The sequence below is a fragment of the Octopus bimaculoides genome, chromosome 3 (assembly GCF_046866305.1).
Source record: "Octopus bimaculoides isolate indiv1 chromosome 3, ASM4686630v1, whole genome shotgun sequence".
Lineage (NCBI taxonomy): Eukaryota > Metazoa > Mollusca > Cephalopoda > Octopoda > Octopodidae > Octopus > Octopus bimaculoides.
The window spans coordinates 125,009,393-125,025,900 of NC_142930.1; the positions used below are offsets into that span (position 1 = coordinate 125,009,393).

Consider the following 16,508-nt stretch of genomic DNA (forward strand, 5'->3'; position numbering starts at 1 on the left):
CCTTAACTTTAATCCTTTTTCGTCCCCCACCCCACTGCGCCTGATTTATATGTTTGAAGCACCAATATTACCTACATTTGTGAAAACGATATTTCTTTTATTCTTTTATTTGTCTCAGCCGTTTGGCTGCGGTCATGCTGGAGCACCGCCTTTAGTCGGATAAATCGACCCCAGGACTTATTCTTTATAAGCCTAGTACTTATTCTATCGGTCTCTTTGGCCGAACCGCTTAGTTACGGGGGCGTAAACACACCAGCATCGTTTGTTAAGCGATGTAGTTGGGGGACAAGATATTTTTTTTATTCTGCGTATTAATATATATGCTGGTAGCTTTCATTGCTGTCTTTCTTTACTTGACTTATTGTTGCTTTTTATCCCCTCTTTTACCTTTTTCTGACGAGTCGCAGTACACCTGAACCCTGCAGATAATTATCTCATTAACATTTTTAAAAAACTCATCATTATTCTTTTTTAAGTTCAAATATTTAAGCAATAATTATTGCAGAACGATGTGTAAGGGGGCATAACTCTGTCTTTTTTTAGTCAGGGGACATAACTATGATGCTTTCCCCACTATTCCATACATCAGAGGTTGGCAAACATCTTGTCATTGACTGCCTTCATAGAGTTGTTGATAACTTAATGACCCTCATCATGTAAATTTTTAAAACAGAATTAGAAGGCATAACTAATAAGATATTTCTTGATGAAAAATAGTAATGCCTTCGTTCGGCTTTTTAAAATAAATATTTAAAGAAATCTAATGAAAATACTTAACGAAATTCATAAAACAATAAAAATCCAATCATATATTGTTATAGTCGGAAGATTTACTGTGGAATTTGTGTTTGGTGAACACGAATTATTGTATCCATATTTGGCAAGAAAAACGCGGCGAGGAGCTGGCAGAAACGTTAACACACCGGACGAAATGCTTAGCAGTATTTCGTCTGCTTTTACGTTTTTGAGTTCAAATTCCGTCGTGGTCCACGGCGGACCACCCCTACAGCCCTCTAGCTATGCTAGTGCATACACAACCCTGGAAAAGAGTACACTGTCACACGTTTCAAATCTCCAACACTTAAAGTTTTCATTGAGGTTCTGATATCAACGCTCTGAAGCCAGCACATTAGGACCTCACGCATAAGGCGACCCTCTTTAAAAGCTTCACAACCTTTCCTCAAATGCTTCCTCCACTCAGCCCTTTCCACACACACATACATACACATACATAGATACATACGCACATACATACATGCATACACATATACACACATACATGCATACTTACATGTATACACACATACATACACACACATACATGCATACATTCATACATACATACATGCATACATACACACACATACACACTACGCACATCCATACACACACATACATACGCACACATTCATACATACACACATGCTTACACATATACATACATCCATACACACATAACACATACACACATACATCCATGCACATATACATACATGCACATATACATTCGTCCATCCCTCCATCCATTCATCCATCCACCATCCATACATACATACACACGCACACATACACACACACACAAACACACACACACATATATTGTTCATTAATAACTCAGCAAATGTGAAGTTTGCAATTAATAATGGTTAATAATGGTTAATCCACTTTTATTAATCCACTTTTATTAATCTAACTTTATACGATTAACTATTAACTAGAATTATTGTTAAAGAATTATTTTACTTTTATTTCTTTTGGAACAAAAAAAATGAATAACTTTCTCTAAAACAGGAATTAAAAATAAACAAAATAAAATTCTCTTTTGTCAATCCCTCATATTTTCGTGTTTTCTTGTTTGGCTTCTTCTGGCAGTGTTCTCATTTATCAAACTGTTTTTATTCACCTTAGACTGAGGAAAATAATCGTTTTGTACACTCACACGTCTTCACTGTTTTCACCTGTAAAAGATAACAAAATGTTTGGTAAGGAAAAATGATAGAAAAAAAACCAATGTCCAAGGCTCAATAACGCTAATTATCTACTGTAATAATAGTCTTGTGTTTTACTCTGTCACAACATATGAATGAGAAAAGAAGGGGTGACAGATGAATAAGGAAGGGAGGGGTGAAAAAAATCAAACAGCGTTTCAACTCTGTGAGTAAAAGTGTGTGTATGTAAAAGGGAGGTACGTGTATATATATATGTGTGTGTGTGTGTACGTAAAAGGGAGGTGTGTGTGTGTGTGTGTGTGTGTATGTGTGTGTGTGCAGTGGAAGGGGGATGGTGAACATCCAACACTGAAAAGAAAAATCAAACAGCGTTTCAACTCTGTGGGAATATATCTGTGTGTGTGCATGTACGAAGGAAGTGTGTGAATGTGTGTGAACCAGCTTTCTATCAGTGACAAACAATGATCGCTGTCACATCTTAAACGACAACCACTAGATAACATTGATGTATTAATTTGATTTACCATCCATATTTATATATAGAGTACTACAATTAGCTGTCATTTTTGACGGCACGGGGCCATGTGATAGATGTGTGGTTTAAATGCTTCATGTCGCGAATTAATGGCAGGTGCTCTATTGTATAACGAGGTCATCCAGTAAAGGATTACAACGATGGGGGTTCCAGTTGATCCGATCAATGGCAGAGCCTGCTTGTGAAATAAACGTGTAAACGGCTGAGAAATCCACAGACATGCATACCCTTAACGTAGTTCTCTGTGAGATTCATTGTGGCACACAGAATGTGACAAGGCTGGCCCTTTGAATTACAGGTACAACCAACTTTTGCCAGCTGGAGTGGACTGGAGTAACGTGAAAAAGTGTCTTGCTCCAGGACGCAGTGCACCACCAGGAATCGAACTTGTGACCTTACACTTGTGAGCTGAATGCCATAATCACTAAGTCCGTCACCTTAACCGGTAAAAGATAGTTACGTGATTAAATTTCTGTTGGTTTCAAATTAAAAGCAGGCAACCCGTAGTGTAACAAGGTCACTCAGTAAGTGAGAGTTATTTCATTTAAGTACAGTCTTTCTCAAAGCTTATAGTGTCTAATTATTATTTACTACTTCATATCATCATCATCATCATCATCATCATCATCGTTTAATGTCTGCCTTCCATGCTGGCATGGGTGGGACGGTTTGACAGGAGCCTGCCAGACTTCTTTGACTGTTTTGGCAGGATTTTTACAGCTGGATGCCCTTCCTAACACCAACTGATCAGTAGAATGAACTTAGTGTTTTTTATGTGGCAAAGCACAGGCAAGGTAAGTAGTGCTTCTTACATGGCACAAGCACAGACGAGGAGGTCAGTTTTGGCAAGGTTTTTACAGCTGGATGCCCTTCCGAACACCGAACACACTTTACAGTGTGGACTGGGTGCTTTTAAGTAACACCTGCACTGACAGGGTCACCAAGTATCTTGCAAGACAAAAACTTTTAAGAGGAGAGGAGGCATTGGAGGAGGTGATGATGAAAAGGTTACAGTGAGACAGATACAGGTGTCTTGCTGTAGAGAAAGTACAAGGTTACCCAGCCGGAGATTAGGGATGAAGACAGCAACAGGTGTGCTACTGCAATCAAAATACATGGTTGCCCAACCTGAGGGAAGTGCAGGAGAAGAGGAGAGAGAGAGTGGGAGACTGCAGGATGGAGATGGTGGCAAAATGCTGGGCATACTCACAAGGAATGGAGATCAGAGTATAAAGGAAATGGTTGAGTAAAGGAAGAGAGAGAGATACAGATGGTGGCAAGAGCCAGGGCATACCATTGAGGTGCAAGTAAGTGGCAAAAGACCTGGGTATATATAGAGTTGGAGGGGCTACTGGATAGCAGTGATAAAGAGGAACAGTGGTGTGATAACAGGATTGGTGAGTAAGAACTAAGCATAGGAGTGAGAGCTAGGCATAGTAAATGAAGGAGAAAATGCGAGAAAGAGAAGAGATTTAGATTGGTTTGTTGGGGTAGGTTGAGGGAAAAGTTTTCTTGTTACGTTTGAGTGGAACACCAAGGTCGGGGACTAGCAGATGGCAGTAATAGAGTGAGTGATACAAGGTATGTGGTAGAATGCACAGGTCAGGGGCAAGCAGAGAGCAATGATACAGTGGCACCGGGCCAAGAGGACAAGATTGGGGAATGGAAGTTAATCATAGTACATGAAGCGGAAATGTAAGGAAAAGCAGAGATGTAGAGGCGTAGTTTGGTTTGTTGTGGTTGAGTGTGCAAGAAGTTTTCTTGTTAAGTGTGGGTGGGACACACAACGCTTCTAAAACTCAGTTTTGCTGATGTAAGTGGGTCTTCTCAAGAACTTCATATTGCCAGACATCTTGGTCCATCCTTTTGTTTTTTGGTCATAGCTATTTTTACATTTGAGCAGAATGGAATTGCTCACCACCGGCAATGCCCTCTTCCCCTCTCAAAAGATTTTTGTCTTGCAAGTTACTTGATAATCTTGTCAGTGCAAGTGCCACTTAAAAAGTATCCAGTCCACACTCTAAAGTGGTTGGCATTTGGAAGGGCCTCCAGTTATAAAAACCTTGCTAAAACTGACCTCGCCTGTGCTTGTGCCATGTAAAAAGCACTAAGTCCATTCTGCTGAGTGGCTGGTGTTAGGAAGGGCATCCAGTTGTAAAAATCCTGCTAAAACAGTCACAGAAGCCTGGTGCAGGCTTTTGCTTGGCCAGCTCCTGTCAAACCATCATGGTTTGACAGCACGGAAGGCAGATGTTAATTGATGATGATGACTTATACACCTGTCTAGCTACCAGACCTACCTGGTGTCTCAGTCCAGCTACCTGCAAGCTTGTGTCAGATGTGTCCATCAAGCTACCCACATCCCAGGCAAGTGTGACTGTTCAGTTATCCACAACCTTAACAGATTTACTTCTACAACTAACTGCAGATCTTCGACATGTGTTTGACTAGTTACAGACAGCCTTGCCAGACATATGAGTCCAGCTACCCACAACCCTACCTGATGTCCAAGTCCAGCTACCCACAACATCCTACCAGATGTGTCAATTCAGTTACCTGCAGCACTACCAGATGTGTCATGGGACAATTAATGATTCACTTGTACCAGTTCAATAATCCTTTCTACTGAAGGCACAAGGCCTTGAAATTTTGGGGTGGGGATTAGTCGATTAGATCAACCCCTGTACACAACTGGTACTTAATTTATCGACTGTAAAAGGATGATAGGCAAAGTCAACCTTGGCGGAATTTGAACTCAGAACGTAACAGCAGACGAAATACCGCAAAGCATTTCACCCGGCGTGCTAACGATTCTGCCAGCTCACTGCCTTGCAGCAGTTCAATAATAAACACGAATACTCACCGTATGTAATTTATAGGTATCATCAGGACAGACGATATTTACTTTTGTATTCTCGATGGCAAGAGCATTGCAACAGTGGCCTGTGCTTATACCACATCCTCCTGAACACATACCAACATTTATTTTCTTCTCTGATGAGCAGCCGTCGTTTGTCACAGTCACAAAATTAGGAATGAGGGTGCAATTCACCGGAAGTACTGAAACAACAAAAATACTATACATTAGTTCTATCAATGATTCTGTAACAGAAATATGATTCTTCAGATTCAATATACCGTAAATCCTCGAGTATAATCCGTACATTTTTCCCAAAATTTCTAGTGCGTACTATATACGAGGTTAAAAATGAAAAATATTTTCTAAGCAAAATTTTCTAAGTGATAAATATGTAAAGACAATTTACTTAATATTTATTTTTCACTGACTTTATTACTGTTATTTCTTTATTTTCTGCAAACAAAGTGCACAAAAAAGCTACACGTTTGCATTATGTTATATATACAATTATAATAAAAGACGTTACCATATATATGTTTACAAACCAAGGACGTTATACAGACCACCTCGACACAAGTTAGAGAAGGGGTGCGTATTATACACAAGGTTTAGGTTTTTCAGGGGTACAGCCCCCTAAAAATCCCCTGTCTATTATACTCAAGGGCAGACTATACTCGAGGATTTACAGTATATTAGTTCCTTTACCAATATTTAACATGGCTCTCGTGCCGGTGGCACATAAAAAGCACCTTCCAAACGTGACCGATACCAGGCCTGCTTGACTGGCTCCTATGCTGGTGACACGTAAAAAGCACACACTACACTCTGGAGGTGGTTGGCATTAGGAAGGGCATCCAGCTGTAGAAACACTGCCAGATCAGATTGGAGCCTGGTGCAGCAGCTGGCTCTCCAGATCTCAGTCATACCGTCCAACCCATGCCAGCAAGGAGAACAGACATTAAACGATGATGATGATGATGATGACGTTGTTATCCGCTTCCTTCTCCACATCATCATTATCATCATTATCATCATCCTTATCCCACACTCAAATACACACACACACACACACACACACTCACACACACACACACACGACAGGCTTCTTTTCAGTTTCCATCTATCAAATTCACTCACAAGGCTTTGATTGGCCCACGTCTATAGTAGAAGACACTTGCTCAAGGTGCCACACAGTGGGACTGAAACCAGAACCATGTGGTTGGGAAGCAAACTTCTCACCACACAGCTACACCTGCACCTGTGTATGGGATAGATTTTTCTGCCCCCAGTACAGCCAGCTCGTCTATTTCTTTAATCAACCCCCAGAGGAATGACTATTGAAATCAACACAAGTATGGTTTGAAATCAGAACCTGGAGTTTAGGTAAAGGTAAACGTTGGACACTACTGTCTTCATTAATGACTTGTAGGTACGTAGTTTTTCGTTAAGCAACTATAATATACTATAAAGTACATTAAATGTTTTTATAAGTCAACACCACGTCCTACTGTGTTAGCAGTGCTCTTTACATCATCTTGTTAACGTTATTTCTACAGAAATTATAACCAACACTCATTGTTTGCTACAAAGTTTCATATTGAGACGTCAGATGTAAACAAACAATGAGATTGAAGACAAAAGATGAGTAATGAATGTATATGCATATATCAGGGGGTTTTTGCCCCTCCATCAGCACACATGTAACCCACTCTCACCTACAAACACATTATGTATACTTCATAGTATCATATACTTTATAGGATAATTTCGTTGCATAATGAAATATCGCGTACCTACAAGGCATTACTGTTTACATAGCAGCTCCAGGAATGCGTTTAATATGCAAATTGGTATATCCAATAGCATAACGCCGCTGTATACGGTGACTATATAAGCAATGTGTTCGGAGGCGAGAATTGGTTAGATGAGTGCTGATGAAGGAGCAGAACACCACGAAATATGGCATATGCATTCATTAACCATTTTCGTCTTCGATCTCATTGTTTGTTTACCTCTGATGTATCGATATGAAGCGTCATAGCAAAAGAATCAGTGTTGGTTATGATTTCTATAGAAATAACCTTAAGAAAATAAATTACTGTCCTCAGTCTTAGAACTCATGTGGCCAGTTACCTGATTTCCATGCCATATAAATGACCAAGGTCATAACAGTGCCTGAATGGGGCACCTCTGAATGGGACATCCCTGAGTGGGATGCCCCTAAATGGGACACCCTTGAATGAGACATCCCTGAATGTGACACCACTGAATGGGACGCTCCTTAATGGGATGCCCCTGAATGGGATGTGCCTGAATGGGACGTCCCTGAATGGAATACCCCTGAATGGGATGTGCCTGAATGGGACGTCCCTGAATGGAATACCCCTGAATGAGAGGCCCCCGAATGGGACACCCTGAATGGGACGCTCCTTAATGGGATGCCCCTGAATGGGATGTGCCTGAATGGGACACCCTGAATGGAATACCCCTGAATGAGAGGCCCCCGAATGGGACACCCTGAATGGGACGCTCCTTAATGGGATGCCCCTGAATGGGATGTGCCTGAATGGGACGTCCCTGAATGGAATACCCCTGAATGAGAGGCCCCCGAATGGGACACCCTGAATGGGAATCCCTGAACAGGATGCCTCTGAATGGGACGCCCATGAATGAGAAACCCCTGAATGGGATGCCCCTGAATGGGACGCCCCTGAATGGGATGGCCTTGAATGGAACACCCCTGAATAGGATGGCCTTGAATGGGACATCCCTGAATGGGATGCCACTCTATCATAGGGTGACTCATTTACAGATGAGTAGACTGAAAGAACAGGAAATGAAGTGTTTTGCTGGAGAACACAACACACTTCCCAGTCCAGGAATTGAAGCTATGATCTAGCAATCATGAATGGAATATCCTAACTACTTGGACAAGAGCCTTGACACAGAACCTGGAGAGCCAAAACTAAATGTTCAAACGTTTACTGTAGAATTGTATACCAGTGCTGGTGCCATGTTAAAAGCATCCAGTTCACACTGGAATGTGGTTGGCATTTGGAAGGGCATCTAGCTGTAAAACCATGCCAAACTGTCCTCGCCTGCGCTAGTGCCCCATAAAAAGCATTGAGTCCACTCTGTGGAGTGGTTGGTGTTAGGAAGGGCGTCCAGCCATAAAATCACTACCAAAACAGACACAGCAGCCTTGCATAGTTTTTCTACCTGGCTGGCTCATGTCAACTGTCCTACTTATGCATGCATGGAAGATGAACGTTAAACAATGATGATGAGGATGATCTATTCCTTGTACAGCCTCTCTCTTTGAACAGAATAACATTACTTCTTACCATCACATTCCACATCTTTCATAATATCAAAGTCCTGGTCATTTTCACAAGCTGCTGCCTCAGCTTCACATGGATTCATAAACGTCTCCTCACTGTATGCATATTCTCCAACATAAAGACGAGCACACACAGGGCTTGTTCCCACATTTGTACAGTTGGGACATTTGCATTTAGGTTCTCCATTATCATCAGAGCATATCTGTGCTTTAAGTGGACATGTGAAGCTAAAGCATACACCTGAAAAAATGTCAAGATGAAACGGTGCATAAGTAAAGTTAGAATTAGAAATTAGCTGTGAAGTGAGTATATTTAAATGTAAGGAGTAGCAGGTCTCTGCTTATTTAATATCTACTCAATGAATGAAGACAAATGTAAGTTTTCAGATACAGTTCATCTTTAAGGTGTAAAAGGGTATCAAAATGCTGTTAGGCTACAGAGTAAATGATAATATATGATAATATATGATAATATATGACAGACAAAAAGAAAAAGAGTAAGGATATATATATATATATATATATATATTTATACAAGGTGCAGTAAATAAACTAGGAGAGAGAGAGAGAGAGAGAGAGAGAGAGAGAGAGAGAGAGAGAGAGAGAGAGAAGAGAGAGAGATAGAGAGGGAGAGAGAGAGAGAGAAGGGAAGAGAGTGAGAAAGAGAGAGAGAGAGAGGAGAGACAGAGAAGGAGAGAGAGATAAGAGAGAAGGAGGGAGAGAGAAGGGAGAGAGTGAGAAGGAGAGAGAGGTGAGAGGGAGAGAGAAGGGGAGAGTGTGAGGAGGAGAGAGAGAAGGTGAGAGAGAGAAGGTGAGAGAGAGAGAGAGAAGGTGAGAGAGAGAGAGAGAAGGAGAGATAGAGAAGGAGAGAGTTATAGAGAGAAGGAGAGAGATATATATAAAGAGAGATGAGAGAAAAGCAGAGGGTGTAGTACGAGAGAAAGAGCTGAAGTCCATAATACTCACTTCCATTACAGGGATCAAGGTAACAAGCTGAGGTGGCATTTAATGGTAAACTGGCCTCTTCAAAGACATTCAGTGTTCTTAGAGGCTCCCTTGTTCTCTCCTTAGTTCCTTCACCACATGTTACACTACAGCTGCTCCATTCAGACCATTCACTGACTGCGTCACTACCTACGGAAATAACCACAGCAACATGTTTTAGAATCAGCAAACAACAACAACTGCAACAACACTAATAATAATATGAAACTGCTGCCCAAGAGTCTGAAGGGTACCGAAATTGAGACGTGCATTGTCTACCTGCAGAAAAGTGCAGTCCTGTTTTCTGTAAGAATTCTAAGAAAGATTCTTTGAAATTTGAGGAAACTTGTCACTAAATCTCAAGGCTACATCCGTGAAATCACAAAAATGTGGAAGCTTAGTGCTATGATAATACCAGTAGTAATTGGTGCATTTGGAATGATAAAGAAGGGAGCTGAGAAGTATATTAAGCAACTTCCTGGTTACTCCAATCTCCATGAACTAAAAAAGATAACCTTGACGGGTACAGCCCATATACTATGGAAAGCACTCTCCATCTAAAATGGAATAAATGTGGTGATAATTTTAGCATGCCAAGCAAAACAAAAGTGCCCTTGGCTACTCTTGGCTTCCGGAGGATGCCCGGTGCTAAGGCAGCTGAAATAAAGTTATAATGAAAGGATACCATAAATGATGATGATGATGATGATGATGATGATAATAATAATAATAATAATAATAATAATAATAATGATAATAATAATAATAATAATAATAATAATGACAACGTTTCCCTAAAAGAAATGGAGAAACTTTCAAAATACAAAGGCTTGGAAATAGAGGTAACTCGAATGTGGAATCTTAAAACAGAAACAATTCCTGTCATAGTAGGTGCCTTAGGTATAATAAAAAAAATATTCAGACAAATACATAACAAAAACACCAGGACTTACAAATATATATAACATAGAGAAAATTGCACTACTGAGCACTGCACACATCCTACGCAAAACACTTTCAATACAGTAACCACAAGAGCATCACAGCAAACCACAGCACATACCCAAGGCACACAGAGCTGAGCTCGGTAGTGAAGTGAAAGCACGTTATAAAAATAAAACTACTGAACAACAACAACAACAACAACAACAACAACAACAACAATAATAATAATAATAATAATAATAATAAAAATAATCAACAATCATACCAATAGCTTTACACTGTGATGCATCCACTACAACCTGTTGAATGTCATAGGCACACTGGAATTTCTTGAAGTCACAGAAGGAATCATAGATGACTTTCGCTGGACTACAGACTGGTTCTGAAGAAGAACAGAAACTGGTTTAGTAGTTTAAGGGCACTTCCTGAACGATATAAATCTAATGGAGTTGAGTTGATATTTTAAAACAAGACACGGATATATATTTGGAAGACATACTCATAAATTTATATTTAAAAATACATTAATTACATTTAGAAGATATATACATCTATCTATCTATCTATCTATCTATCAACCTTTTAAGTTTTCTGTCAATTGACATCTTTTGAGTTTGTAGGCCCCTTTTTACCTTCTTTGTAGCCCCTTACACTGCAGTGGCCTCAAGCCTTCTTTAGGACAAAAGCATAGAAAATACAAAAAAAGTATAAAAGGAAGCTCTCAATTATGGCAAATTATAAGTCATATATATAAATATAAAAAAAAAAAACGATGCTTACTTTTAATAATTTCCACCTCTGTGCATGGTTCACAAACACATTTGGGTTTACCAGTTTCTTCATCCGTAACACACATTTGATACTTTGGACATTTCACCTCACTGCATGACTCTGAAATAAGGAGCAAGATAGATGTGTTTTCATAATAATGATTTACTTGTTCATATATTCCTATATAATTATTGTTTTTTTTTTATACTATAAAGGAGAAAGAAACTAATCTTTGGTATGGTTACAGCTCTTTGTGTTTGGCGTTTATCAATGGTGGTCAATGATATTGCAGAGTTAGTAACTTGATCTACCTCTGCTGTGCTTGAGTTATTTCTAGAAGCAAGTGTCTAGCTCCGAGTACACTTACCTCCACCTCTCCACCCATGGATATACCTCAAAGAAAAGACAAGTCAATATATTTGCAGCATTGATGGTGCCATAAGGATGTCAGATATTGGTCAAGTAGAATCCGGATTTTCTGTTGGGCTTTGTACCCTTAGCTTTTCTTAAATGCTCGATAAATTGCCCCAGGAGGCAGAAGGGGTTTATTATACCCCCTCTTGTCATTCAAATTTATATTGGTTTGATGCAGCAAATGCCCTGAGGCCAGTGGTCATCAGGATGCAGGATTTATATAGAGATCTATATGCAGGATTCATCTAACAGGTGAGATCTATATAGACTTATATGCAGGATTTATTTAACAGGTGAGAACTATAGAGATTTATATGCAGGGTTTATATAACAGGTAAAAGCTTGAGATGCTCTAGAGATATAGAGTGCTTGAATGATTTGACCCTAAACTCTGAAGTCTTTACCAAAGGCTAGGTCCACAGGATAAAGAGTGGCTAATAGAAAAATCCAGGTGAGCTGATATGGTGGTAGTGATGCAGATGAGGCTTGATATATATATATATATAAATATACATGCATAGACACCCCCCTGCCACAGGGATATATATAGATGCAAAAACAAAATATAGATAAACACATATGTACAAGTATATAAATATTTATATATATTGATAAATAAATTTACTTTTACATGGAGTAATAAAAAATACAGAAAACTAAGGGGAGAATGCATAGTTTTTTTTTTAACTTGACAGCTGTTTCTGGGAGCTTGGAATTATGTAATAGTTGTAATGTTCATAATTAGCAGATGGATGCATAGATACATTACCATAATACCAGCTTCCTTTGTCAGGAGGGGAAATTGTTAATATATATTTGTCAATATATATTATATGTATATGCTTGTACATATGCGTTTATCTTCTGAATATATTTAGTTTTTGTATCTACATCATCATCATCGTCATCATCGTTTAACGTCCTCTTTCCATGCTAGCAGAGGTTGGACGGTTTGACTGGGGACTGGTGAGCCAGATGGCTATGCATGTATATTTATAGATATGGAGCCTAATTGTGTTTATATGTGTCACTAATTCTATACATACATGAGAAGTTAGGCTTCTCAAAACCAGAAAGTAGAAAGCTGATTTGAAGACTATAGATCAAATCCCTCACTGGAACTGTGAAAATCTGTAAAACTTTCCAGAAGCTTATCATTTAAGTATATATGAGCATATCTAGATATGCAACTATATGCATGTGAATATGCACATAAATCAAAACATACAAATCTGCTCATATACATACATGCATACAAAATTACCCTGTTGTGATGTTGAAATTCCAATGAAGGAGGTTTGGATCTAGGTTAGAAACTGGCTCTTTCTCTGTTGGTAAGAATTTTGAAATAAAACTGAATAATGACATACATACATACATACATAAATGCACACACACACACATACATACACACACACACACACACACACACACACATATGTATGTATGTATAATTAATCATGAAAGTTACTACTTGTAGCACCAGCAGTCTAAAAATAGCAGTCAAAAATTACTCAAACCACAGTTTTCACTTGTGCACAATAGTGAAATCAAGAGAACAAGCAAAGTAATTTTAAGACCCTGTACAGGGTCTTAAAATTATTTTGCTAATTCTCACGATTTCACCATTGTGTACAAGTGAAAACTGTAGTTTGAGTAATTTTTGACTGATAGTTTTAGTATGCTGGTGCTACTAGTAGTACCTTTCATTATTAATAAATATTTTTTGCCTTCATAGTTTTTACGCATGCTAGCCACTGATATTATTGTAAATTATGAACAGTAATATCCTTATATATAGGTGCAGGAGTGGCTGTGTGGTAAGTAGCTTGCTTACCAACCACATGGTTCCAGGTTCAGTCCCACTGCGTGACACCTTGAGCAAGTGTCTTTTACTGTAGCCTTGGGCTGACCAAAGCCTTGTGAGTGGATTTGGTAGACGGAAACTGAAAGAAGTCCATTGTATATATGTATATGTATTTATATGTGTTTGTGTGTCTTTGTTTGTCCCCTAACATTGCTTGACAACCGATGCTGGTCTGTTTACATCTCCGTAACTTAGCAGTTTGGCAAAAGAGCCTGATAGAATAAGTACTAGGCTTACAAAGAATAAGTCCTGGTGTCGATTTGCTCAACTAAAGGCAGTTCTCCAGCATGGCCACAGTCAAATAAATGACTGAAACAAGTTAAACAGTATATGCAATGGGATTTCACAGTTTCTATCTATCATATTTCCTTACTTTGCAGTGGTTGGCCTGGAGTCATAGTTAAAAATGCTTGCCGAGGGTGTCATACAGTGGGGCTGAATCTGAAACCATGCGGTTGAAAAGTGAATTCTTTTTATCCATTCAACCATGTCTGCATTCAACGATGATCAAGAACCTTGAGCAGGAAGTTTTATTTTGCCACCCAATAGATAGATGAAGACAGAAGGTCATAATGAGAAAGTCTTACTTTTGCATACATGGTGATAATCCATCTTAATTTTGGTTTGTTTCTCACAGGCTTTTATGATCATGTCTGCCCAGTTTTCATATGACACTCCATCGGTACCACATATCTGGAAGATGAAAGAACAATAGAGAAAACAACAGATGTATTAGTGTCTACATGAAACAAATAATCCACAAGATTATCTACCATCTTATTTCGTTATTGCCCACAAGGGGTTAAACATAGAGGGGACAAACAAGGACAGACAAACGGATTAAGTCGATTATATTGACCCCAGTGCGTAACTGGTACTTATTTAATCGACCCCGAAAGGATGAAAGGCAAAGTCGACCTCGGCGGAATTCGAACTCAGAACGTAAAGACAGACGAAATACTGCTAAGTATTTCGCCCGGCATACTAACGTTTCTGCCAGCTCGCCACCTTTATCTACCATCTTTCCAACAACAACCTTGGGCAACTTTTAGAATTCCATGTCAGACACTTGTGGACATGCTCACGAAATAAAAAAACAACACAGCACCCATGACTTTAGGAAACATTTTTTCATGCTCAGATTGTTGAAGCATGGAATATATATATTGATTTTCACTTAGGCATTGTGGTGCTAAGAACCTGGAGTTAAAACTCAGTTTATATATGCTTCAGTACGAAGGATGAGTGGAAAGCAGAGAGGTAATGAGTTCGCAACATAATTCCTTATTTCTTTGTCCCCCCCAAATTTTTATATATATAATATACAGCTGTGTGTGTGTGTGTGTGTGTGTGTGTGTGTGTGTGTGTGTGTCTTTGTGTCTGTGCTCCCACCACTACAACCACTACCATTACCACCACCATCACCACCACCATCACCACTGCCACTACCTCTGCTGCTGCCACCACCACCACCACCACCACCACCCTTGCCACCACCACCCTTGCCACCACCACACTTGCCACCACCACCCTTGCCACCACCACCACTTGACAACCAATGTTGGTGTGTTTAAGTCCCTATAACTTAGTGGTCCAGCAAGAAAGACCAATAGAATAAGTAGCAGGCTTTACAAAAGAAGAAAAATATATAAGCACTGGGGTTGATTCCTTTGACTAAAATTCTTCAAAGCGGTGCTCCAGCATGGCCACAGTCTGAAGACTGAAACAAGTAAAAAAAATATAAGATAAAAGATAAAAAAGTACTAACTTTGCCTTCAATACCACACAGGTAACCATTGCATACACAACAGGTAGCTTGTTCTTCAGGTGTGATGGAACCAGTAGCTGATTGTAGAGAAACCAAAAGGATTTAATTTAATTGACAATCTTTATCTACAATTCATAATGTAATTGTATTTTACATATATATATATATATATATATATATATATATGTATATAAATAATGTAATTTATATATATATATATATACATATATACATATATAAATAATGTAATTTATATATATATATATATATATATCATCATCATCTTCATCATCGTTTAACATCCTTTTTCCATGCTGGCATGGGTTGGATGGTTCGACTGAGGACTGGCAAGCCAGGAGGCCGCACCAGGCTTCAATCTGATCTGGTAAGGTTTCTACAACTAGATGCCCTTCCTAACGCCAACCACTCAGAGAGTGTAGTGGGTGCTTTTTATGTGCCACCAGCACGGGAGCCGGTCAGACGGCACTGGCATCAGCCACATTTGGATGGTGCTTTTCATGTGCCACCGGCACGGGGAGCCAGTCAGGCAGCACTGGTAACGGCCTGGATGCAGTACCATGCAGTGGCTTTCATGGCTTAATTGATTGGAAGTGCTATCATGTGCATTGTTTTGTCTTGGTATAAAAGAGGGGCTACAGCAAATATTATTCTGCTCAATACCACAGATTTGCTTGTCAGTTGTTTGACCTTTACCAGTTGAGCATGTCCCTTGGTGGCTGACAATATGCACATCTCTGATCATGAGCAGAAGTAGTGGGGGAGCACCATAGCCATGTGTTGAGAGGAATTCTTTGAGATTTGGATAATTAACTTCTGGAAACATGGGTGTTTTGCTCAACATCCTTAAACAAACCTTATTCAGGGACCATTTGAGCGGGATGGACTACTCAATCTGAAGAAAATTCTAACTGGGCTCCACCTGCAAGGTCATGTGTTGCTTATCTTGATATGAGATCACCATGTCACGCGCATATGGTTGTGATGCATGTGCCTGGTGTACCCTTATCAGACGGGTAGTCATGATGGGTATAATGGGCTTCATATGTTTTACCCC

General features: G+C 39.4%; 1 protein-coding gene across 1 annotated transcript in view; it reads right to left on the minus strand.

Annotated features, from left to right (window-relative positions):
• Positions 1-1,662: 1,662 nt before the first annotated feature.
• The window catches only part of LOC106875361 (uncharacterized), a 208,057-nt gene continuing 193,211 nt past the window's right edge, over positions 1,663-16,508 (minus strand). The window contains exons 55-62 of the mRNA XM_089348409.1: positions 15,434-15,510; positions 14,253-14,358; positions 11,394-11,504; positions 10,879-10,995; positions 9,651-9,818; positions 8,689-8,925; positions 5,348-5,544; positions 1,663-1,958 (exon numbers count right to left, since the gene is read on the minus strand). Of these exons, the coding sequence (XP_089204535.1) occupies positions 1,905-1,958; positions 5,348-5,544; positions 8,689-8,925; positions 9,651-9,818; positions 10,879-10,995; positions 11,394-11,504; positions 14,253-14,358; positions 15,434-15,510 (1,067 nt within the window). The 3' untranslated portion in view covers positions 1,663-1,904. The remainder of the gene's footprint in view (positions 1,959-5,347; positions 5,545-8,688; positions 8,926-9,650; positions 9,819-10,878; positions 10,996-11,393; positions 11,505-14,252; positions 14,359-15,433; positions 15,511-16,508) is intronic.